The sequence below is a fragment of the Odontomachus brunneus genome, unplaced genomic scaffold, assembly GCF_010583005.1.
Source record: "Odontomachus brunneus isolate Ranch 3 - 2012 unplaced genomic scaffold, Obru_v1 Obru_scaffold_126, whole genome shotgun sequence".
Classification (NCBI taxonomy): domain Eukaryota; kingdom Metazoa; phylum Arthropoda; class Insecta; order Hymenoptera; family Formicidae; genus Odontomachus; species Odontomachus brunneus.
Window position 1 is genome coordinate 522,016 of NW_022639576.1, and position 26,559 is coordinate 548,574.

The 26,559-nt window shown below is 40.9% G+C and overlaps 2 protein-coding genes across 3 annotated transcripts in view; one reads left to right on the forward strand and one right to left on the reverse strand.

The window, feature by feature from the left end:
• The window catches only part of LOC116849791 (F-box only protein 43-like), a 46,863-nt gene extending 27,036 nt beyond the window's left edge, over positions 1-19,827 (reverse strand). Inside the window, exon 1 of one of the 2 annotated variants that reach the window (XM_032827310.1) lies at positions 17,611-19,820. In XM_032827310.1, coding sequence (XP_032683201.1) covers positions 17,611-18,903 — 1,293 coding nt within the window. In that variant the 5' untranslated portion in view covers positions 18,904-19,820. Of the gene's footprint in view, positions 1-17,610 lie in introns of both variants that reach the window. The other variant, XM_032827311.1, reaches the window with a different exon arrangement.
• A 2,258-nt stretch (positions 19,828-22,085) lies between these two features.
• Positions 22,086-23,356, forward strand: LOC116849829 (DNA-directed RNA polymerases I, II, and III subunit RPABC4). The gene is made up of 3 exons (XM_032827395.1): positions 22,086-22,310; positions 22,838-22,930; positions 23,019-23,356. The coding sequence occupies exons 1-3, from the start codon at positions 22,256-22,258 to the stop codon at positions 23,039-23,041; spliced, it is 171 nt and encodes a 56-aa protein (XP_032683286.1). The 5' UTR covers positions 22,086-22,255; the 3' UTR covers positions 23,042-23,356.
• The last annotated feature ends 3,203 nt before the right edge of the window (positions 23,357-26,559 follow it).

Genomic DNA, 26,559 nt, shown 5'->3' on the forward strand with positions numbered 1-26,559 from the left:
AGGGTGAAAGAGAGAGAGAGAGAGAGAGAGAGAGAGAGAGAGAGAGAGAGAGAGAGAGAGAGAGAGAGAGATGAGACGCCCGATGGAACGGAGATCTTTATTATGGGGTACCGCGAGTCGATGACCAAACGATAACAACGTAAAATTGCGCATCTCCGCAAGCACACACGACCGTTGCCATGCACGTTGATATAATGATTCAAATCTTGAGACGTTGCAGGTTGGTCCAAGATCGTTTCGCGATGTATACTTACGTAATGAGCATTCACTTTCGAATAGTTGAATATAACGTCATTTTCCGATGCGTCAACATGTTAGAGGAGGCAAAAATTATGAATTCGCACAGAGATGCGAGCGTTGCAAAATTACGGTGCGACAATCTAAAGAAATATCGTTCCAGAATTAAAACAATTGCGAACACATATCTGGCTGTAAAAGTCAAGATTAAAATCACTCTCGTGAAACTTGTGATATTTTTGCATAACACAAAGAGCAAAAATTGAACGGAGAAATCCTAATTTCGCAAAAGAGAAATGCAGAGGGGATCACCCGAAGAAGGGGAAATTGTATGCGAAACTTTCGAGACCTTGTGAATCGACCGAGAGACCCAGGTCGTGTTTTCTCTCTCTCTCTCTCTTTCTCTCATCTCCTTCTCTACCTCGGATCGGCGTCCTCCGGTGTCGGAACCGCGGAAGGCGACCTGTTGCTAAGGGAAGACTTGAAAGTAAACAACGTTTACGTCATCAGAGCCCCTGGTGTCCAGAGATATGCTGCGTGGTGCTGGCTGAACGCCAGTCTCTGTTCCCCTCATATCTTTCTCTACCCGGTGCCGATGATCGCCGAATCTTATTCCTCGTATATACGGGGTGGTCGTTCTCATCTGGACGATCCTCTTTGGTGGCGCGCTTATTTTATGCCGCGTGCAAGAATATTATCTATTGTGCACAGTGTATAATAACGAGACACCAATCATTTTTTTCTCCTCAAAGACATTTATATCTTCTCCATATTTTGTGAATATATCATCAGTTGCTGCACATTTAAAGAGGAGAGGGAAAACCTACCCTCTTAGAGAGGATCACAAGTGAACGCGTGGATATGTGTCAACTTGGTACGACAAAACAACGTTTCGTTGCAGACCCCGGGTATACATCTGCGTGCATACACACGGGAAACCGCGAGAGGGAGAAGAGGAGAAGAAGAAGGAGGTAGTGGAGGCAATAAAAAAAAAAAAAAGTTGTCGGGCAGCAACGGCGAAGCACGCGGTCTCTTCGCTGGCGGGCCGCACTGGTTATTTGGCCCGCGAATAATAATCGTAGCGGTCGCCCTCCCGTTCGTTTCGGCGCGGCTGCCTCCTCTCTCCTCTTTCTCTCCCTCTTGCTCCTCTCACTGATCTCTGCCGATCGCTGCATAGCAACAAGAACCGACCTCTCGCTCTTTCTTATGGACCACGAGGAGGCCAGCCAGTCAGCCGCGGGCACGGTCGGCCCGTCCGGCCCGAGGACGGAAGGCACGTCGAGGACGGAGAGAGGAGAGCCGGGGAGCGAAGGAGAAAGAGTTATATGAAGACCACGGCGGAGAGAGAGTGGCGGAGAGGGGCGGGAGGAGAGAAAGAGAGGGCCACTTGGGACGCGACAGATGCGGAGTGAAGCGGAGGAAGAGGAGGGGGCGAACGAGGGAAGCGAGAGGGAAGTCTGAGAACGTGGCTGGGAGGACAGAGAGCGGTAGAAAATATAGAGTAGGACAGAGATACGCGACCCGTTGCTCGTCGTCTAGACGACGCGAGTCCACCCGCTCATCTCTGTCTCCGAGGCCCCCCCACCCTTCCTTTCTTCGGCTCCTTTCTTCGTCCCGTAGGTCTCCTATTTCGCGCACCGACCGCGCCGGGCCCACCTTAATTCCGCGGTCGCTGACAGCTGTCGGGGACGACGACGTCCTTCTCGTTTTCCCTTCACGAGCGCGCCTTACCGAATCAGCAAACGTATGCGCCTCGACGAGTACGCGTCACCTCGCGGTATTTGGCGCCAAAGGCATCCACGTGTCCAAGCTGTCAGTGTTTGGCGCCAAACGGCCAACTTCCTTCGGTAAATATGCCAGACTCGGACTCTCGCTCAGGGAGAGTCCGCGGCAATTTCACACGTACACTGATACCTTCTCGAGACATCGATGGAGAAAGAATCTGTCGTTTGGAAAGGTTATTTAATGAAAAAGTAACTGGAGAATCGTTCAAGTAATATGCCAGATTATTTGGCGAAATTAACAAATAGCGCGCGTATGATTGTAAGTCATGTGCAAGTCGTTGCGGCACTTTGTATTTATTCACTTTGCGGCTTTACAAACTAAAATTTCCACGATCTTGCGCGGATAAAGCCGACCCTTAGTTCTGACGCGCATTACATTCGTGCCGCAGCTGTCTGCGACGGCAGAAATTCGCATTAAGTAGCACAGCAGCTGCTAGACACTGACGAAAGTACGATTCGACTCTACCCTTGCAAAAGCGATGCATCAAATTTTATACGTTTATTCCAATTCCCGGTCACTAATGCCGCCTCTTTCAAGGCGAATAAATCGCTCAGGTAAAAAGGAATTTGCATAAACGGTCCCGTGACCAACCGTTCTCACGTTTTCGTCACTGATAATTCGGGACGAGCGATTTTTATTCTAATCCGCAAATCACGCCCCACTACAGCTGTTACGCCTACAAAAGTCGACATTAGCGATATATTGGTTGCCGTTTCTGACGTATGAGAGAAGAAATTAAAGTCGCAGCGAAAACTGAGAGAGAAATCATTGAAACGCGCGAGAGAAGCGTCGTTGATTCAATGGTGCGAAAATCGACTCGCGGTCCACTCAGCGACCACTTGCCGGTTTCTCATGATACGTCTATTAGTATCGCCAATCCAGAAGTGACTAATAATTCTGGATTGACTGGAGGAGGGATCCAAGGGAGGGTGGCGTGGGTCACGCGGCCAGCTAGTCATATGGGCTATGACGTAGCGGAATCCGGCCGACTAGCAACAGCCGCCGCGTCCGGATGTCGATCCGTTCGCGCGCGGCAAGTTCCTTTACCCGTTCCTCTCTTTCTCTCTCTCTGAACCTAACCGGATAGAAATTTTCGTGTCCCATCGACAACCTCCGTTTCCGAGAAAAGGAGATTGGAAGCGGGATTGCGCATAATTTAGGCAACGACGCGGCTTGACAAAAGGCGCCAAAGTGACCCTTCTGCCTTTGCCCACGAATAATTACCGCGTTCTATTCGCGAATATCTATATATTTATATATGTATATACGCGGCTAACTCGAGGTTCAAGAAACTCGACATCAAAAGCGAAATTAGCGTTAGCTGTGTCGGGTTTATGGAAATGAACCGTAAAGGTGTACGAAAAATTCCTTTCGATCTTTCAACGGACACGTTTCACGGCGAATTAGCTTCGTGGCGAATTGCGTGCCTTGAATCGCTACTACGAAATATTGCGAAAATTTATGCAACACTGTACGCTGTGCCCTGTTTCTTAGTGCAACTCTATTGTTCGTTGTTTCGCTATACAAAAGAGTAATCGGCCAGTGGGAAAGACTCGAGCACGATGATACTTGAAACATCATGCCTATCGAACAAATATTAATTAACATTAGAAGGACCAAGGTAACCAATTTGGCTCCTCGCAAAATTCAAATAGCTATAACTTTTTTCCATTTCTCTTCCATGTGATAATCTCTTGTGACTTTTCATCACAATCTTAATTTTGGTGAATAAAAAATTTAATTACATAAAATGGTGTGTTGAATTTTTATTTAATTGTCTACCTAGAAGGACCGTTGGAGCCAATTTGGCTCCATTATTTCTGATATTGCATTCATATATGTTTTACGATCTTATTAACAAGTTTTATGACTTTAAATAGATAAATAAATATTTTTATACATATGTATCTGTTTAAAGTCATAAAACTTGTTAATATCAGAAATAAGGGAGCCAAATTGGCTCCAACGGTCTTTTTAGGTAGACAATTAAATAAAAATTCAATACATCATTTTGTGTAATTAAATTTTTTATTTACCAAAATTAAGATTATGATGAAAAGTCACAAGAAGTTATCACATGGAAGAGAAATTGAAAAAAGTTATAGCTGTTTGAATTTTGCGAGAAGCCAAATTGGCTACTTTGGTCCTTCTAGTGTTAATAGACGTACTAATTTTTGGAAACACGAATTTTTATCTCTTTATGTCGTTTTACACGCAAAAATTTGGGGGTTAGATTAGCACCTAAATAAAAAAAAAATTCAAACAGAAGAACGCAAAGTTGATTCCGAGTGGATTCGGGATTCGGGATCGAGCTTTTCGTGCATTAGCCAGACGCGCTCCAAGTTGTATAGTAAATAATCTATGCAGAGATAAACTACGTGATACAGCGATAAGCATCATATCGCGGTAAGAATGCGCGGTTAATAATGCGACGTTAGAATCGTTTGAAACGATGACTTGCTATTCGTCGAGTATTTCTGCCAGTTGGCGCACTGGAGGAGACATTTACAGATGTGTACATACACGCACGCATACACGTATGCATCCGTGTAAAAGCGGGAAGTACGCGCGCGAACATCTCTCTATAATTGTGGTAATCTCTTACAATGCCTTCCGACCGGGTGATACCTCGTCGAGCAAGCAAGCCCACGTTGCATAGATTGATAGCGCATGTGCAACGATGCATGGTGTATGAAATCGAGTTCATCTTTCCTTGTTTCTCGTTTTTGTTATAATGGCGTTCAGCAGAGAAAGCTGCTTTGCAACTGTTGTAAAATTCGTGAATCTGATTGGTACTTGCTCTTGGATTCAATCAAAATTAAGAGCATACTCCAATCAGATTCACGAATTTTACAATAGTTGCAAAGCAGTTTCTCTGTTGAACGCGGCCAATGGATGTTTTGTTCCGATCGAAGCTATCGTGCGTCTTTCCCGGGCAATTCCGAGCCTGGTCGTGCGCTTCTCTTATAATTCATCGTAATAATCGCACACGACATGAATCGCCCCCGAGTCGCAGATAAGAGTGCGTGTGCGACGGGGGGCGTCGACTGACTGAAGAAAAAAAGGAAAAGAGAGACAGAAAATATAAAGGAGAATAAAGGAAAGAAAGCGGTCGCGCCTCGACAAAAAGGACTCGCGTCGCACAGCTGCCGCACCACCGAGCCCTGTCGTTCTAAGCAGGGGAGGTTTCTCTCCTCGTCCTTGTTCGTTCGATCGGTCTTTCTCTTCCTCCTCTTCCTCCCGTTGTGCATCTCACTCCCTCTCGCAGCGTATTGGATTACTATCTTTTGCTAGACGCCATTCAGCCAGGGTTTCGAAAGTAAACCCATGGGGATAGGGGCAGCTGCTCTGTACATTCTTTCGTCCCTAACTTCGCTCAGAGCTGCTTGTGTGTGCGGGAGCAACCTTTTCTCTTTTCTCCTTTAGCACCGCGCTTTTTCCACCCTCTCCGTGTCTCTCTCTCCTTCTCTCTCTTTTCTTTCACTAGTGTGTACGCCTTTGCCTGGTAATCTTGTCTCTCTTGGCCATCCTGCTCGCCGCCCTGGTCTGCCTGGTCACAAGCACCAAGCATAATCGAGCCGGAGCGGGAACAGAGCGCCCGAGGAAATTATAAAACTCGTTTTTCGAAGCCGCGAAGAGATCCCCGTAGATTTTCATCCCGCCGCCCCGAGAAGGCGAATTTCTTCGCATAAATGCGATAAATGTAGAGGTGTTTTTACGTACACGTTATTACGAAATTTTACATTTTGTTATTGTTTATGAAAATTCAAATTACCTTGAAATTGTGTGCATGTTTTTTGAGTATGTTTTTTGTCTTTGATTTATTACCATATTTTAGTAAACGCGCGTATCAGATTTGGCACAGGGATTTGTTCGACAAAGATACAATTTGCTTGAAAATAACAAACGAGTCGAATAGCGTAGGATACGTTCCTGCGCATAGAACCGTTCGTCACTGTTGATTATAATGACAAAAAGTCAGGTATGTGCGAACAGGTAGACAAGGAGTACTGTTGTGCAGTCTGTTATTTACACGGGAGTGCAATAAATCTGTGCGCGGCGCACGGCTGACTTTAGGTGCATTTATCCTGACGCCACACATTGTGCTATCTGTTCACGGAAAGGTTAAAAGGTTCTAACGCCTTAACAACCGGAGAGCAAGCGGTTGTTACTATGCAAGATAAAATTCTGGAGAGATTAAAACGCGTCTCCCAATTCATATCTCCGCCGGAAGTAGACGGGATTCTCGCGCCGCGACAGTCATTCACGGGTTGTCCATTCATTGCATAATTGATGTACGACAAATCCGCTTCTTTTCCCGATCGATCAGTATATCGACTACCGAATAATACGTTTTCCGTGTCCGGAAAAATTGGACGAAGCGGATATTAGTCGTTTTCCGTTTCTTGCACGCGCTCTAATGAGCGAACTTATCTACAGATAAGAATAATAAATGTCGAGATCACGTTGAACGTGATTTAAATACATGAGAAAATCGATGAAGATAGGGGAATATCAAGTAGATGCTGACATGGTTCATGTCAACAGGCGTTTCAAAGTATAAGCGGTGTATGCACGAAGAGAGAATTATTCTCACATCGTGAGAATAATTTAAATGTAATTTCAATATTTTTCCAACATTACCTGCTAAAAAAATGTATGCGTCATATGTTCCAAAGTGAGTTTAACAAATTGTAAATTAAATGAGCACGAAATGCAGGAAATTTGACGGTGAGCTTCCATTCTAGAACGCTGATCGCGACGACATTCGATCGACAGGTCGCGTTATCATGAATTACAGCGCGATTATGCAAATCTCCATCGAGAATTCGATCTTCATTCGTGTCGAATTTCTCCGACCTTCACGTCTCTGTGTACACTCGACTCCTTTTCCCGTTGCCTTGCATTAGATGCACGGCAAACAACGTATGTGCATAAGAATGCTGACGCGCAAACAAAAATGTGGCGGCTGATTATATCCGAATATCGACTAGGAACAAATTTGGCGTCAAGAAAGGGACATTGTGTGAAGAAGAAACTCCAACTAATTACCTATTCATCGAGCAGTACCGCATCCTACGGAGTCTCCGTTCTGTAAAAGAATGCTGGAAACGTAGAAAAGAGCGGAAGAATGGAAAACCGTTTCCTTACTTTTAAGAAGCTTCTGGAGTTCGATGCACCAAGTCGCAAGAATTTAAGAATTAAGCTGCGTTCGGAAACGTCATCCAAGTGTACCCGTTACGTTGGAGTGAGCGAGATACAAGAGTGAGATAAAAAGAGAGGAAGAGTACTCGAGTGACGTTTCCGAACGCAGCCGAACGTTGCCTACGAGATACTCGATGTTATTGATTTCATTAAAATTTCACCAAAGATCAGGAGCCGTATTCTTGAAAAATACCGTATAAAATATTTTGATAAAAAGCTATGATATACATAATATGAATTATAGCTTTTCATAGAAATGTCGTATGCGATATTTTTCGAAAATAAGGTTCCTGTTCGAGAAGCAAATTATTTCTTTACGCGATTTACTAAGCTTGTTGGGCATAATCGACGGCGTTCGTTGTGCGACAGTCGAGTAACGGCTTGAGCAAGTGACAATGAAATTCGACACGTAGTAACGAGATGCGCTTACGCAGTCCGCTTTGTATTCACTCGCGCGCATGCCGCTACCTTGTCACCCTTTATATTGTGAAATGCCGATACGTCTTGTGTGTTCGTGCATGAAAGATGCATTATTGCTGCAATTATTTGCCACGAATTTTTCTTCAACTTCTTATTATAGGTACAATATCTTATTTATAGATAGATATCTTATTTATAGATACAACTCTCTATTATTATAAAAAAATATTATTGGATATGGTTACGGGGAAAATTTGTTTATTAGTCGTATTTATTTAGTTTCTCCATGTGTCTCCTCACCAAACGTGCGGATATCTTTACTTCGTTCTTTCGTGCCAAACAACTGGCTAAACTGCCAAGCTGCGAAAACGTGACCGAGCACGATCGAGCTGTATAGAAGGGAGGAAACGAACACACTAAAGAAGAGGGTTCGCTTATTACGTTCGTCCTCTCTCACGGCGGTTCGAATTTTTCGTTTCCTCTCATGGCGCCCGCGTCAAGAGGGTTACGACGACCACCCCGCACCCTACCACATCCTTACCGGTCACGAGCTATACATCCAGGCCCTTCCAAGCTATGGGCGTACCTTCGCCAGCTGCTCAACATACCTCGATCCGCATGTCTCGGTTTTTCCGTCTGGTCGGTTTCGTACGGGCTCGACAGAACAGCGAAGGTGCCACGCTTCTTCTCGTTACGCGCGTTTCAATTGGCTCGCACATAAGCTGTATTTTCCGTCACGGTGACGGAAAACTATCGAATCAATTTCACGATAGTCCGTACATTTTCTACTCGATTGTTCTACTTTCTATTTTCCGAGTCTTGACCTTCATCGACGTAGACGATCGACCGCTTTCTTCGGAAAAAAAAAAAAAAAAAAAAAAAAAAAAAAAAAAAAAAAAAAAAAAAAAAAAAAAAAAAAAAAAAAAAAAAAAAAAAAAAAAAAAAAAAAAAAAAAAAAAAAAAAAAAAAAAAAAAAAAAAAAAAAAAAAAAAAAAAAAAAAAAAAAAAAAAAAAAAAAAAAAAAAAAAAAAAAAAAAAAAAAAAAAAAAAAAAAAAAAAAAAAAAAAAAAAAAAAAAAAAAAAAAAAAAAAAAAAAAAAAAAAAAAAAAAAAAAAAAAAAAAAAAAAAAAAAAAAAAAAAAAAAAAAAAAAAAAAAAAAAAAAAAAAAAAAAAAAAAAAAAAAAAAAAAAAAAAAAAAAAAAAAAAAAAAAAAAAAAAAAAAAAAAAAAAAAAAAAAAAAAAAAAAAAAAAAAAAAAAAAAAAAAAAAAAAAAAAAAAAAAAAAAAAAAAAAAAAAAAAAAAAAAAAAAAAAAAAAAAAAAAAAAAAAAAAAAAAAAAAAAAAAAAAAAAAAAAAAAAAAAAAAAAAAAAAAAAAAAAAAAAAAAAAAAAAAAAAAAAAAAAAAAAAAAAAAAAAAAAAAAAAAAAAAAAAAAAAAAAAAAAAAAAAAAAAAAAAAAAAAAAAAAAAAAAAAAAAAAAAAAAAAAAAAAAAAAAAAAAAAAAAAAGAAAGAAGCCACGATACGAAGAACACCTGTACTTTCTTATGAAGACTTATATATTTCAGTATCTTAATGTCGCTACCTGCATATCCGTGCAGATAAACGAGTCAAGGGACTCAGGACGAGGCAAAAACTGCACAGGCAACAAATATGCAGTCGGACACGCAAACTATTCATCCTCGTCTATGGTGACTTTTGAGTCGTTTTTACAAGTTTCACAGCTTTCAGAATTGCTTCTCGTAAGATTCATATTTAGAATGTCCATAAACGTCACCGAAAGTAACGTCCATAATGTCGGCCGACTGATGAAATCAGTCGTGATTCTTCTCACTTAAAGAAACTGTCGTACGTGTCACAAAAAGTTCTCACTGATTAAGACCCGAGTGATGAACTTCTGTTGTCTGATCGGTGCGACTCTGGTTGGCTTGAAAAGTTATCTATTGTCGTCGTATCTTAATGTTTCATTCATTATCGGGAACGCCTCAAAGAGCGCTTTCGTTGAAGCAGTTTATCGGTGGCGATGCCTTATGTGACTGCAGCAGGTACAAGCTGCAATATTTCTCTCTTACGAGTTTATAGTACGGACATCTCGGTCTCCATCGTCTTGATGTCGTGCTAGTAGCAAGCATTTTTTACGAACTATCAATAACTTTTTATTGTTTGTTTAACGACTATATACTCGTCAAAATGTTTCAAGTATCAGCGTGTAATGAAAAGCATTTAGAAAAGAGAATCTTATCGTATACAGAGTAAATCGTGCGCTGTACAACAAGTTGTAATGTGCTGACTTGAAGCACCTGATATTTTACGGTTCTCATCGCGTTTACGAGTAAACGCGAGCGATGATACAACCCATAAGTATTTTATGTCTCTTCTTTCTATTTATGTACACTGTAAAAACTGTGTTAAATTTAACATTTCATATATCCCAAATCATCCACTCTCATTTATGTGTAAATTTAACACAAAACAAATGTGTTAAAAAGTAACACGCATAATATGGAAAAAATTAACACAAGAATTTGACACTTGAATACCGTTAAGAACCACAGGTTGTGTTAAATTGATATATTTAACATGTCAGACATAGATTATGTCAATTTAACATTTTTATTTCATCAAAACCATAGATTAATACTTCTCTCAAATATTAAAGTAACGTTTTATTTTAGTTAATTTAACATTATACACATGTCAATTTAACACAAACTGTGATTCCTGACGGTATTCAAGTGTTAAATTCTTGTGTTGATTTTTTACATATTATGCGTGTTATCTTTTACCACATTTCTTTTGTGTTAAATTTACACATAAATGAGAGTGGATGATTTGGGACACATGAAATGTTAAATTTAACATCAGTTTTTACAGCGTATTAAATAGCAAATTGATTTATTTGCTCGAAGATGATAAAATTCCGAGATATAAAAACATTTAGTGCATTTCTACCGTTCCTATCTCTCCTTCTTTTCCGGTGCAATTTGTCTGAAATTTGTCACAGCGCAAGCAGATTTCAACAGGTTCGATTGATACAAAGCAACCGGAAGGAATTTATCGTTAAATAATCGCTCTACCGCGCACAGTCGCCGTCGGCGTTACCATCTGTGCGATTAATATCGCATAATTAGTGGATACTACCGACTAGCGTTTCAACGCGGCATATTACTCTTTGCAGGAATTTGATCGCACGGCGCGCAGGTACGATCATCATCGTGCATCATCGTGCGCTTTAATGCGTTTATCGATATATCGAGTCACGAGCTCGTTCTCTCGCACAAGCACTGGGATCTCGTATAGGGCCAAGAGGTCCTCGTAATCATAAGTTTACCTCTCATCTTTGGGAGGATACGCAATGCGTCATTTTTGTCTTGTTCAACCACGGAAAATAAGCACCTGCGCGTCTGCGTGCAATCCCTAACTTAGCTAACATGATAAATGTATTTATAAGTATCAAATTACACCTAACAATCTTCAATCGTGCGATCTACGACGAGAAAAGTACGATCGGAGTTGCTGTGAGAAGATGTCTTGTAAAATTAGAAAACCTAAGATGTGTATATGTGTTACTTCGAGGGATGGATTATTTGTCGTTAAAATCTGCAGAATCTTTCCCGCTGAGTTTTCTCGGTAATATCCAATTGCACATCCAGTCTACGTCACGATTCGCAGAAGCTGGACGGTGCCTTTAAGGGGGACCATTGTCAAGAAGTAAAGGGTTGCGCAGAGGCAGTCGACTTAATGCGTTTATCGGTGGCTATCGAGACATTCCTGGTCTTTTTATCGGGACGACGAGCGGACGATCGTGGGATCGAGAGAAGGTTTGTTCGCCGTTGCTTGCAACTCGTTATAGACGATGTATATATGTGAGAGTACACACAAGAGAGAGAGAGAGAGAGAGAGAGAGAGAGAGAGAGAGAGAGAGAGAGAGAGAGACGGAGTTGAAGGGGTGGATGAAAAGAGAGAGGAATTGCAATATCGATAGCTATCGATCGCGTGACCCCGAGTTCGTATCGAATATAAGGATGTACGACGGAGCTCAACGCGTTCTCAGAAAATATCCTCCGAATTCCAGGAGTATGGCGAAAGATTATTTTAAAAGAAGAGTGATCCGCACTTCTGCAAAAGATTAATCTTTCTCTAATATAATTCCGAGAAAGATATTAGTTATTCGTTATATCCATTCCACGAATCAGTCTCGACTATCTCGCGCAATATCCAATTCTTTTAAATACAGAGAAAGAATATATATTTTCCGTTTGATCTCTTATATCCAATCTCTTCACCTCCGGTTAACTTTATTTATTTATCAGTTAAATGTCAACCGTGATTGGTTAATTCTAGCTAACCATAAATATGATTGGTCAATTCCAATAGAATAACTGGCAGATAATTAACCGTGATTGATTAATTCTAGCCAACCATAAATATGATTGGTCAATTCCAATAGAATAAATAGGCAGGTAAAGTTAACCGGAGGTGAAGAAATTGAGCATTAACGCTTGAAGCGTCGTGTTCTTTGTGGAGTCAGTAACGAAGTGTTATCAACCAAATCAACCAGCTCTAAATTAACAATGCAAATACCTCCAATTCGTCGTGTGCCACGAATATTTCACGCGGTGGCACGCGTAGCTTACTCGCGCGTACCATTTTACTCGATGTATAAAACGGTCTGCACATGTCCGTTGCCGGACTGCTTTACGCTTCGCGAAGCATACATACGCATCTAGCTAGAATGAGAGAGAGAGAGAGAGAGAGAGAGAGAGAGAGAGAGAAGGAAGGTGAAGGAGACCCGGTGCACCTGGCCAGGTGCTGCGTAGCAGTGGGTCAATATGAACAACACGTGATGGTACCGCGGGACCGTTGCGCGGGAAAATGAAACATAAAATAATAATGAACGAGCGGGCGAGCAACGAGTCCTTCCTCATTCGCGCGTGGCGTAATTCTGTACATCGTACTGCGAGAAAATCGAACAAGATTTCCTGAAGTTGCAAGGTCAATGCCACAAATTCTCGGCTACTTGTTAAAAGATAATAATTTCTTGTCTTCTGTCTTTTTCTAGCTTCAAGCCTAAAAATCTACAATCTACAATATGCTCTTTGCGTTCTGTTTCTTGTCTTCTATCTTTTTCTGGCTTAAAGCTTAAGGCTTGAGTCAGAAAGAGATAAAGAGAAAGAAGCAGGAAGCAAAAAGCATATTGTAGATCAGGCTTAAAGCTCTTTGTACGTTTCTGTTCTGTCTTTTTTTAGTTTAAGGCTTAAGGTGTGAGTCAGAAAGAGATAAAGAGAAAGAAGCAGGAAGCAAAAAGCATATTGTAGATCAGGCTTAAAGCTCTTTGTACGTTTCTGTTCTGTCTTTTTTTAGTTTAAGGCTTAAGGTGTGAGTCAGAAAGAGATAAAGAGAAAGAAGCAGGAAGCAAAAAGCATATTGTAGATCAGGCTTAAAGCTCTTTGTACGTTTCTGTTCTGTCTTTTTTTAGTTTAAGGCTTAAGGTGTGAGTCAGAAAGAGATAAAGAAAAAGAAAGAAGAAGCAAATAAACACACGGTAAATCAAGCTTTAAGCTTCAAGGTTTGAGTCAGAAAGAGAGAAAGAAGCAGGAAGCAAAGAACACATTGTAGATTAAACTTAAAAGTTTTGGTTACAGCAACAATTTTCAATAAATTATTATTAGCCGCGGCAGTGAAATCTTTTTTTCCGTATACTTTATATTCTTTCAATTATATTCTACGCTTTTTACGACTATTCCGACTAAACCCCTAAAAGACCATCGCCAATTCTTACCGCGTCGACGTTGCGATTGAAATTACACGACAGTGAAAAAGCGGTCAGTCGTCTACGTCGGTTTGTCTCGACTCGAAACGGAAGACTCGCTCGACCGGATTCTCTTATGTCCCCTGTAAAAATTTCAAGATACCTACCGGAAAAAGGGACTGCGAGGAGTCTTGCGTTTCACAGGAAACACCCGCACCCGGTGCGGTCAACGTAGACGGCCACTCAACGAACCCTTCGTAGTCGTTGCTAATTAAGGAACAATCTTTTCCTTCCTTTCGCCGAAACCGCCCTTCCTCCTTACGGAACTATCTTCGTCCTGTTCGTCGCGAAATTAATTCCCCGAATTGAAGTTTTGGGACGGTCGTTTGAATCAATGAAAAATCGATATCTTTTGCAATTAATACGACGTGTCGGACACGACGAAAGATTTACCGCAACAAGAATGCGTACAATTTTGATATCTCGAGAGACAGCGAGACATCTCTCGAGAAAGCTAACGGCCTTTTAGGGGTTTAGTCAGAATGGTCAAGAAAAAGCACAGAATATAATTGGTGAAAGAATATATACACCGGTCAGTGCACCGGTTGTGATAAAAACGATCGAGATGAGGAGCGTTTGTTGTCACGAAAATGTTCGCACCGTGTCTCGCCACGAACGTAACTTTCTACGGCATCCCGCAAGATTGCCCGAGGATTAAGGGCGCTCGAGTAATCAGAGAAATGTGCAGGGAGCAAGGAAGACACGGGTCTCGAATTTCCCGACTTGCAAATCTGTCGAAATTTGATATTATTAAAAAGACGTCAGAGACACTAAACATTTTTTTTTGCTAGTCCAGGGAGAATCGTGAAAATGCCAGTTTAAATTTAAAATAATAATGAAGTTGACGAATTTTTTGTGTCTAGAAAGTTAATCAATTTTTATAAGAACTGTGACTGGTTTTAACTTGGATCGACGTAACAGAGAAATCTTCCTGCTAAATTTTACAAATAGTTTAGACATAAATTCTCTCTCTCTCTCTGTCATTTATATTGATTAAATACAAAACAGATGATAATCTACACGTACACGAAATATGGGACATTTTGTGTCAGACATCGTGTATGTCTATCTGTATTAATAACGTAACATAATATGTTTGTTAAATTGGCGAAGATTTGAATCGTGCCGCAGCGGAATATATTAATGCCTTTTCATTTGCATGCGACAATTTTCAAAGCTTTGCGACTAAAGCGCTTCGCATTTTTTACGTTGCACGCTCGCGGTTTGGCATTGTCTCACACGACTGTCGTAAAAGACTTAAGGGTTCTGCCCGCCCTTTGTTTTAATGCCAGATACCATAATATATTCGCATTGTTCTTCGTGGCCGGTTTTCGCCGCAGGGCGGATGGCTCGCGATCCAAAGAAGAGGCGAACGTTGGCGCGCCGCTCTGGACGCGCGCTCTGATATATCGTTCGCCAGACTCAATTTTGGTTGAGAGCATTAAACAACATTGTACATGCCCACATGAACGTTAATGTCGATTTTTCTTTGCAATGCACCACGACCCGAATTTATTTACGGTCCACGCTCATTCTTCGTATCGCAATTTTTAACGCCGCCTCTTCGCGTTATCTCGGCATCTTTTAAAAACTCAATCATCAAAGTTTTATCTTCCCGTCTTATCATACCTAAAACGAAATTATATATGAGGGATTTATATACAAAACGAAATTATATATGATGAAATTATATACAACAGAATGAAAAAATTCCTTGCAAATTGAGTTGTCGAAAGCTGAATCGACAATATTTTTAACGCTTTGGGATATTACATGGAGAGAATATTATAAGTGAATTGTTATATTCTAAAAAGGTACTTAGGCGATCTCTCCTAGTTTTGAGAAAAGCACAAAAAAAACACTAAAATCATTCCAAACTCACGCACTGCGTTAATCAAGAATCCATACATTTCCACGTTATTTAACATTTAAATTAAGTCTTGTAAAATCATATAGTAATGTTCAACTATAACATTCTCTTCTTGTAGCGGTTGATAATCGACGATGGTGCAAACCTCAAAAAAAATTCATCATACTTCAGTGAAAATTTTTCATATTCAGAAAAGATTCAAATATAATTGATCATTTTTACGATCATTTTACGTTTCGCAAAGATTAGCGACACGGATGGTCGGTATCGGCTTTGACAAGAGTGCGAATACAAGCCTATCGTTATCGTTCTCTTTCTCTCTGTGTATGCGTGCGCGCGTACAAAGGATATAGAGGTATGCCACTTGCATCCGCTATCGCGATCTAACGCGAGGAGGAATGCGTCGCTCGTCGTTGCAAGTCCGGCGTAGAGAAAGAGAGAAAGAAAGAGAGAGAGAGAGAGAGAAAGAGAGAGAGAGCGGCAGGTAGCCTCCGCAACGACGGCAACGAGAAAGCACGTACATCACTGTCACGGATTCTTCACGCCGCCGTCTGACTGATTTCCGCGAGTAAATCATCGCGTTTGTTTCGGCTCAGAACATGTCAAGCCGACTGCTCTTTTGACTCGCGGACATCCGGCGGACACGTACGATGCGCGGAAACGCACAACGTAATGAGAACATTTGCGGGAAAATGACATAACGGGGCATGCTCGTAAACGTTGCGTCAAGTATCAACGGTTGTCGTAATCCCGCGAGGAAATTACGAGGGTCGTTCACGTCTCGCGGGCCAGTTCTCGGAATTTAGAGGCGTTAATAACGCCGTATGTTGAGGTTTCGTGCTTTAGCACAAAGGACGCGAAATCCCATCATCGAGAAACGTCGTCCGTCAAGTTTCGCCGTTCCACGAGCTCGCTTATCTCGAGCCTTAACGACCTACCGAGCAATTATCCCTCGCGGCGGCTCAAAGCCAAAATGACGATAAATCAATGTCAAAGTAACGATCTCGCGATCGAAACAATTACCCGACCGCGATTCGATTTCGTGCGCGAACTACGCGACGATGCGCGCGCGCGAGTGCCAATTTAGTCCGGAGAAACCTCGAGACTACCGGGCTATCGATTATCGCCGGCCGTAATTAGCCATCGTGTTCCCTCTCTCGCGAGAATTACCGGAACAAGCATTCTTCATCGCGTCTCAGAACAACGCGCCGTGTCTTTCGCAACGGTCGACCGCGCGCGAAGAAATCGGTTCCTAATTAATTAAATCAACCGGCGAGTTTATATCCTTTCGACGTATATTTCAGAAACATCACGCCCGAGAAAATCACGGTATCGCTGATGTTCCTGGATACAAGACACGGTCATTTTTTTTGTATACTTGGATCAATTGTAAACAGTAATTATTCAATTAAGCCTCGAGAGATACGTTTAATGTTAAAAAGATGATATAAGAGTCGCATCTCACTGGCATTTGACTGCTGTGAGATAAACGCGACGAATATGACCTCCTCTCTTTCCTTTTCTCTTTCTTCGACAATGAGTACGACGAGAACGCAGCTGTCGAATGCGAGAACCCTGAGAAGCGCGCGCGATTCTTTCAACACTGGATACGTTTCGTATCACTCGTTGAAATTGCATCACACACTCAATTATCAATGATACCTATGAGTTTTCGCAGAGATACGCGATGAGCCGTTAGTTTCGGAATGAAAATTACATTTCTTTAGAAAAAGTCAATCACGTAGATTGCGTATAAAGTATTAGAAATAGAATCATGGAACATAGAAAAATGTAAGCAGTGAGAACATGACCAATCACAATCAATTATTTCTGGGCCATAGAGAGAATCATCGAGTGTGGTTGATTAATTTGCTCACTGCTTAAATTTTATCGCCTACGCTTTTCTGTGTGCTCTTGGTCGTAGTTGGCACACATAAAGCAATATCTATTTTAAAATATATAATGTAACTATTATATCACTACCAGTTTTTTAAAATAAGGTTACATTAAATATATAAAAATCTAAAAAAACTGATTATTTTGGTCTTTAAAAATACGAATATTTATAAACTTTCAATATAAAATAAATTATACATATTATATTAAAAGTTTAAATATTCATATTTAAAGATCAAAGCAATAAGAATCAGACACGTTTCCGGGCATTGATACTTTTATCTTACGACGCCTCGCAGTGAATGATAAAACAAATCGCAGACGCACCTACAAAAGACATTTGCTCGGCGAGCAAATAGTCGGATAAAAAGCAACGTGATATTTCTCACCTTGACATAGGAGTGAAATTTGATTTTGCTCGGCGATACGGGCGGGCTGTTCGGTGGGTTCGATTTTAACGGCACATGCAGCAAATTCTGCACATTCGACAAACACCCCTTCCTCACGTAGCATCCCTTTCTGCTCTTAGGACTCATCTGTATGTCTTCCTCGTGCTTCATCTTCTTCAAAAACGCGAAATTCTCCTTGACATTCTGTTTGCGTGAAATGTAGTGCGTCCTCCGCCTATTGGCACTCGTGTCATTTCTGCAAATTCTTCTCCATGTGGCGGACACCATGCTGACCGTGCATAGATCTTGACATCCGAGATAAGACAAGATCTTCGACACTACGTTCCAGTGATTGCTCTCTTCTCCCAGTAGCGACAAGAAATCCACCTTGTCCCTTTTCGCGTAGCCTAAAGTGGTGCCGCCGCTACAGCGCAATTCCGACAAGCCACGGTGGCTGAAATCGAGCCTCTTCGGCTTGATCTCGGGTATGGCACTCAAATCCGCGATAGACAATTTACTCAATTGTCGATTTTCCACCGACGTGATGGTGGCGGGATTGATTCTCCCGTGAACCGGCGAGATGACAATGAGCGGTATCGGGGTTTTCGGCGATGTCGCAGCTTTCGGTGTGCTCTCTTGCGGTACGACTAGTTTCATCTCCACATCCTCCTCCTGAAGCACCGAAGCCACGTAGGACGAGGTAGGCATTGCCGGAGAGGGCGGCGGTGACAAAAGATGGAGACCCGCGGAAGCTGGAGTAACCGCGGTCTTCCAATTCCTCCTATTCTCGAGAGCCTCGTCGAAATCATCGTTCACGCAACTCGGGGTGGAATGTGCCAGCAGACAGAAGTCCTGATTCGCATGGGACAACTCCAGCCCGGAATCGGAGTTCTCAGAGACCGGCTGCTCGGCTCCCGAAGCGTTCAGCAGCTGATTGAGCTTGGCGCGATGTCTGTGAAATTTCTCGCACTGCCGCGGATCCGAACGAAGCCTGTGTCGTTTGGCGATCGCGCTGGACAGCTTGTTCTTGTAACCGGTGTTCACCATCGGGGTGTAGCTGGAGTGCGGCGTCAGGCCGCTCAGGTAGCCGCTGTCGACGCTGTCATGATAGTTGTCATGGCAGCTGCGGCCGCTCGAATCGACGGAGGTGTGCGGAGTTCCGCTATCGTCCATCGCGTTCGGAATGCACGCGATTCTTTCGTTCGTTCGGTCGCGCAGATGGGACTTTCGACGTTCGACTTCCGGTGCGACTATCTCCCCTACGTCTGCCGTACGGTGCAGCGAAAACGACATGTCTCACGATGGTGTGCGCGTCAACGTATCGGATCTTGCCGCATCAAGCTAACCTCATTTGTTTATTGTACGAGATCGTCGAGGAATTTCCACGTCGCGAATTTCTTCGTCAACAAGAATCACGCAGTCTCATTCCGGTATACAAACGTAACAGGCTCGATGGCGCGCGCGCGCGAGCCGTGCCCCAACGTGACGAGCTCTCCTCGTATCTCGGTCAAGCCCGAAACGCGTCACTCGATGCTCACTCGCGAATCGACAGATTGCTCGCGACGAATTGTCCCGTCCTCTGATCCTCTGATTCTCGCGTTGCTCGCGAACAGTCTGTTTACACCGGGCGAAAACAAGCAGGCGTCGTTGAACGACGATCCGTCCGCGTTGACCGCGGCGATCGCGCAGAACGCACGAATGTCATTCTGCGAAACTGACTTTACTCGGGATTCTCGTTCTCGACAATGTACACCGTGAATCTCGCCGAGATCCCGCATTCATCGTATGGCACTTGACGTTCGCCGTTTAACGTTTCGACAGGCAGACGCTGCTTCACGATACTCACGTGTGCGCAGCGCGGGAAACACTCTTTTCACCCTTCCACTCGTCCTCCCATGCTCGTCCGGCACTCACTGCCATCCAGCGGCGCAAGCACGTAGAAACACCCTTTCTCGCGCGCGCGCGCGCGCTTCGTAAACAAAACCCGCGCTGCCGTTCACCGCGATCGGCTTTCGCGCACACGTCGGCTTTCCGTGCCAACTCGAACGTCGCGCGAATACGCCGTCCTCACGAAACACAGCTCGCCCGCCCGCGCTGAATCCTCTACCCTTGGCCAAATGTCACTGAATAGCCGGGGGTGAGCAGCCTAGGAAAAACATGCGCACGCCGTAGACTCTCCCTCTGTGTGTCGTCGGTCGACCACTCGCGCGTTCCGTTCCTACCGCGCGCTCCCCACAAACTAGCGCGGCGTCCAATCGCGCGCGTCCACTGTGCCGCCGTTCGTTGCCAAGCGCTGCTATTGGCTTAGCGCGTTCGTACCACGATCAATGGATGCTGCAGAGTGTACGCGTCACGAGCATCTGTTGCTAGGGAGATTAGTTCTCTCGAGTTCGCACGACGCGCCTGCGCAGATTCACGTACTTGCGCCTTTGAATTTTGAGTCACACTTTCTTTACTTTCGTCTTAACTTCTATCATTTTCTGCTGAGGTTTATGGAAAAAGATAACTTTGTATTGTTGAATATTATATTGCACGTTTCTAATTAGAGATTTTTCATATAATTTCGTTGTAGAGGAAACGTTTTTTCTCTGTCGCGTGATACAATATTGATTGCAACCTAAAAATCTTTCCTACAATTCCTTGCAATACTGAGTCAATATTTGAGTCAATTGTTGTACGTTTTATATATTTTACGTTTTATACGTCTTATAAACCAATTGTTAGACTGTTATATATCTGTTATTGTTAGACTGGTATACATCTGTTTTTGGTGTAACAATACCTCTCGAATATTGTCGCTATTGAATTTAACTGCTCTAAAGGTAAAGGATCATCTAACCTGCATGTGAATCGGCTGTTGTCTCGTATATAGTTTCAGGATCTCCGCGAGAAGTCGCCACTATCTTTGGTTGACGAAATATCAAAGTCGTAGTATGGCCGATCGTTGTATTCATAGTCCGATCTTATATTTAAGATCATCTTAAGTACTGTTTTAAGATGTCATGAACTAATCACAGAGTCATATTCACATCTTAAGACATTACTTAAGACGGTCTTGAAGTAAGATTCGACTATGAATACCAGCCTATGACTTGGTACCACTTGATCAGAAATTTTTTCAAAAACCTCACTTTTACTGAATATTTCCTTGAATTCCTTCAAAAAACGAACCTAAATCTATAAGGACCGTGGCACAAAGAAAAACTTAAGCAGTAAACAAATTGACCAATCATAGTCGTCGATTTTTGGACCGTAAAAAAAATCAGTGACTGTGATTGGTCAATTTGCTTACGTCCCGATCTACAATAGGTGATCTAAGCCCTAAGTTTTAATTTCTTAAAGCTTACTACACCTATTGTAAATCGGGACTACTGCTTACATCCTATGGCTCATACAGGACGCGGTAATGCTTGCCGCGCGGCGGAAGTCAGCGCGACAGTCAATCAATATGTTGTTTTTCCGTAAGAGCTAGAAGATTATTACGGAAAGTAGCATATTGATTGGCTGTCGCGCGAACTTCCGCCGCGCGGCAAGCATTACCGCGTCCTGTGTGCAGGAGCTATTACTGCTTAATCCCTTGTCCACAACTTTGCTTTAATTCTTAAGCCGTAAGAAATTGATTAACCACAGTTCATTATTTTTAAAATAATCGATTGTGGTTGGTCAATTTATTACGACTTAAAGATTGAAGCAAAGTTGTGGACAAGGGGTAAGTTTTTCTGTGTACCACGGCTCTAATTGGTCAATTTGGGGAGCGTCCCGATTGACCACGGTACGATTGAATACAACCAACCGATGCAAAGAATTATCTAGTGAATTACCAGGTCGGACCAATCATTACAATCTGTGTCCAATCGTACCGTGATCAATCGGGTCCCACTCGTCAATTTGCTAGGATTCATACTGTGTCCGACGTACCACATCCGATAGCCAATAAAAAAATAGCTTTCTAATGGAGAATTGAATTCTACATTAGAAAGCTGTTCTCCTATTGGATATCAGACGTCATACGTCAGATATCGGACGTGGTGTGAATCCTGCATTACGTTTTACTGCTTAATAGCATGTTCGACTGGCTCTGAGTTAACCTACTCTGGGTTAGCCTACGTTTATTGGTCGAACAAGTATTTATAAACTTTATGATTGACTAGTAGAGACTTATAACGTCATTAATCGCTCTCGGAGCGATTAACCCAGGACCAGTCAAACACGCTATAAGTTTTTCTGTGTGACACTAGCCTAAAGTCCATCGCACATGAAATGACATAGTTGCATATGCATATCATAAGTCGTATGGACCAATAAACATCGAGTATTAATCCGCCATATTGATGCTAATGCTTAATACTCGATGCTCATTGGTCTATACGACTTTATACTATGCATATGCAGCTATGTCATTTCATGTGCGATGGGCTTAAGGTCTGCATAAAGAGAGAGAGAGAGAGATAAGTAGATGGCGTTGGGGTGCTGGAACTATATATTGAAGAAAGAGAGAGAGAGATTTCAGAAATTTTTATTCTTAAATACTAAGAAAGTAACTTTGTAGTAAGTTACTTTGTAGTAACTTTTTACTAAGTAATTTTGTTTAGTACAAGTGCTGCGTTTATTTAGATAATAATAAATATATTGCTCTAGCAGTAAAATGGAATCTAGTAAATCCGAATCTACACCGAAGGCCATGGTATACATCTGCGGAGGTAAAGACATTTTGTCAAGCATGTTCTAACCTCATTTGATCTTTTTGTAAACAATAACATCCATGTTTATAGTAGTTAATTTTTGTTCAGCCCGTCATATTTGTACATTTTTATTTTTGTAAATATTTAATTAAATTTCTTAAATCACACATATCGGTATCAACAATATTATATCTAAGCATTTTCAAAGTATTCGAATATGTAACTATGAAAGCAAGTTTAATGTGGAAATGCTGCTTTTGTGTGCATTTTTGTAGAATGTACTTACATATACAAAGTTTTGAATATCTTAACAATATTACTTTATTGTTTTATTTTCCAAATCTAAATGTAAAAATATGCTTTGAAAATATCATTTTTTATATCTTCTACAACAATATGTATAATGTTAAGAATCTTGCAAGTGTTACAAAATATTAAATACTGTACATAGATGTACACAAATATATGCATATAATTAAAACAAATATTGTATTATAGAAAGATTATTATTGTTTAATTATATTTTTAATTAATTATATTTTTAGAATGCCATAATGATAATGAAATTCGTCAAAAGGATCCAATTCGGTGCAGGGAATGTGGATATAGGATCATGTACAAGAAGCGCACCAAGAGACGTATCCTTTCTATAATATTGGACATTTGTAAATGTAATTTAATAATCTTAATTTCTTTAAGAACAATTTTCCTTAACTATGCTTTTAGTTGTTGTATTTGATGCACGATAAACACTCGATTGACTAAATGACAAAAATGCAATGCGATATTAAGGTTATAAGTGACTGAGATATTATGTGATTGATATAACATAAGGGCTATTTAATTCATAATAATGTAATACACAGTGTTATCGGAAATTAACTTTTTATTCCTGTTGCACATTGCCTGTGTTCCTAGAGTTGTACTTTCGTTCTTGCAAGATCTCAATACAGAGTCAAGAATGTTACAATCTCTGGGTCACAATATGTAGATATTCCACCTCTGGATGGAATCGCATCTGTATATCGATTTAGAGTGCACAATATATAAAATCCTTTAAGCAATATGTTTGTTTTTTATTTACAATAAATAAAAATTACATTTTCATCGATAGATGTTCAACAGAGTCACAGAATCGGAAGGGTAAACGTCGGTGACACTGGCAAAGAAAATATTGGCACTAATTACGATCCGTAAAACCTTTTGCTCTATTTTCTCCGCGTGTGTATACACTTATAAAATTCTCACTCCGGTCCCTCACATTGTCTGATATTGACGAGCACGAAGCCCGATAATTGATACGAATTAAAAGGTCTCGCGATACAGTTGCTCAAACCACGAACGGCAGTTCGTTAAAATAGTCTGAGGCGCCGCCGAAGTACATGACGTATTTATACGAGCACAAAGACGTATTTCTCCCTTTTTTACCTCTCCTTTTCTTGCGTTAAAACATTTATAAAATCTTTAAGATCTACTTCGGCTATATAATATTTGTATAAAATACTATACCGCCAACAAGTATATTTTCAAGTGTCACCGCGTGTTATATAAAATCATCATAAAAGTACGAGAGGAGGAGGCAAGGGTGGACGGGGAGAGCTTTCCCGAGACACAACCCCGTAAAGTCGGGTGACAAAAGTCAACGTCTCTGTAAAGTGTAATCTGTGGTAGAACGTTCTACAAGCCAAGTTTCACTTTTCCTCATATTTTTCTTTCTTTCACTCGCCGTTCTCTTCTAATACTGAGTCTGGAAGAAGCCAAGCCAACTTTCTTTTTTTTTTTGTGGGAGTCGCGCCAAGCTTTTGTAAGCTGCGACGTAATTTATCGGATACGCGTTCAACTCGTTTCACTCTGTGAAGAGATATCATTACTTTATAATATATAGTTCTTTCGGTATTTATCGCATTACAGACTACTTGATGCATTAGTCGTTAATAATTGGTCGGATCTGCTGCTGTGGAAGATAATTGGAATATTATTAATATTGCTCGCTGGAAGAACGATCGTTATATTTCAAATAGAAATCTAATTAACCTCAAAATTCTTTCCGGCAAACAAGTATCAATAATGTAATATCGATATTATAATGTCCCACACAACAATGCGACTACTACATAATATCGTGTTATATATCCGTTATATTGTTATGTGTAACATTAAAACATCGATGTTATGTTACTGATACAAAGTATTTACTGAGTTGTGCTTTGGAGGCGAATTTTCGTTAGCTGTTTAAAATTATTTATACATGTATCGCGACAATTATCGGTAATCAAAATTACTTTAAATTTCAAAATAATCATTCGCGCGATGAAACAAATCTTGCAACGCAGAGCTCGAGGTTCCGAAAATGACGCGACACTCGAGAATCGCGAACTCGCAGCTATGTTCAGTGCGCATTTGAAATGCGATCGTGTTTCGCGGGACGTACTGTGGATCGTAATCGAATCCTCCGCGTATACCGTTTCGACGATTGTACGAGTTCGCGGAGCACTTTCGCGGTGTTTTTCGTCACGTATATGTGTCTGAAGCTGTTGGAGAGGACTTTGCTGTCGGTGAGAACACGAGTCCGTAGGTCAGTCCATTACAACATTATCTGTCTCGTACTGCCATATACGATAAGATGGCAAAACGCATAACAAAGAGAGAGAAAAAAGGCAATGGATTTGATATGTGTGTGTATGTGTGTGTGTGTAAATGACACGCTCGTAATGCGTATATTGAAAAATATCTGATACTTCTACAAACACACAACGTTCCGAAAATATACATTGTAATATGAATCTCTAATTTGGAAAAAGTACATCTTTTCGTAATCACATACAAGTACACATGTATTCAGATAACCAAACCTGCAAAAGTTTTGTACACGTTTACGAGTCCGTTGCAGCTCTGTCGGTAGTTCGCTAGCAGAAATACAAGATCTGTCGTTTCAATGTATTTAAATGGAACTATGATCCTGTTCGTTTTCTGCCAGCACAGATACTGTTGACAGAACGCGAGCCGAATGCGGACACGAATGTCTGGATCTTTGTTGATAAATCGAATGTATCGTCAGTCTATCGGCAGGCTGCTAACAGATCACTTTGATTCCCGGACAACATAATGTCTAAAATCGAGACATAAGACGTCTAAAAGATAATCTTTAATATGCCTTAAAGACATTTATACGTAAATCATCTGAAAGATACCTTTAAGACATTTTATGTTTCGATTTTAGACATTATGTTGTCTGAGTTGTGTTGGTAATCAAAGGAGATAAATATTGTATATAGTTTAGTTTCGGAAAAATATCGCGATTTCGCACGAAAGAATGACGTTATCGCTCGAAAATAGATTTTGTGTGGTGTGGTGGTGATAATACTAAAAGATGTATACTTTCTCGCTTATCTTTTCGAGAACGCGAATCGTTGGCTTGGCATTTCGAATACATATACACATCTTGGAAGCTCATACGTAGTTTCGCAGTTGGAGTTGATAGAATTAGGAATTAGGTAAATAGATATACATCAAAATGCTAGGGTTAGACTATGCTACACTGATATCGTTTAGTGACAATCACTCAGACCTGGACCTCATTGTATACAATTGTGCGGTCGTTCTGCCTATCCATACCACTATTATCTTAGCTCAAGCACATCTAGGTACAAATTGTGATAATCGGAGTCTGATTATGCAGTAGGAAAGACATATTCTCGTGCTTGAGTGAGATGTTGAGACTGCATGTAGTATTAGGTAGACGGTTAATTATAAGATACAGTAGCTGTCGCTCATGGAAGGTATGCGGCTTCTTAAATGTCTTAAACAGAATCAGTGTATCGGTTCCTCAGATTATCCAAACAAGTGAGATCGTTGAGAGTAGCAAAGTAAATAACATTAAGAAATAGATACACATTCTCAATATTTCAGATAAGATCAAGTTGTCGATATCTGGAATTTTCTCTTAGAGATAATTTTACACACAAAAGATATACAAGCTCTAAAGTATTAATATACAATTTTATATTACATAATCTGAGTGACCGCAACACAGCTCCTGATTGCTGACGTCTTAAAACTACAATAGAGACTAACACGGTTTCTCAGTATATTATACATAAATATGTACAAACACATTTCTTCTTATTATCAACAATAATTCTCATAAGTGTTCATACTAATATCATACAAATATATGTGTGTGTGTATGTGTATGTGTATATATATATATATATATATATATATATATATATATATATATATATATATATATATATATGATATATAT

Coding starts and splice junctions, on each gene's coding strand:
- LOC116849829 (XM_032827395.1), top strand. CDS start 22,256: ATGGAATCTAGTAAATCCGAATCTACACCGAAGGCCATGGTATACATC. Junction 22,311..22,837: donor CATGGTATACATCTGCGGAG/GTAAAGACATTT, acceptor TTATATTTTTAG/AATGCCATAATGATAATGAA. Junction 22,931..23,018: donor CAAGAAGCGCACCAAGAGAC/GTATCCTTTCTA, acceptor CTATGCTTTTAG/TTGTTGTATTTGATGCACGA.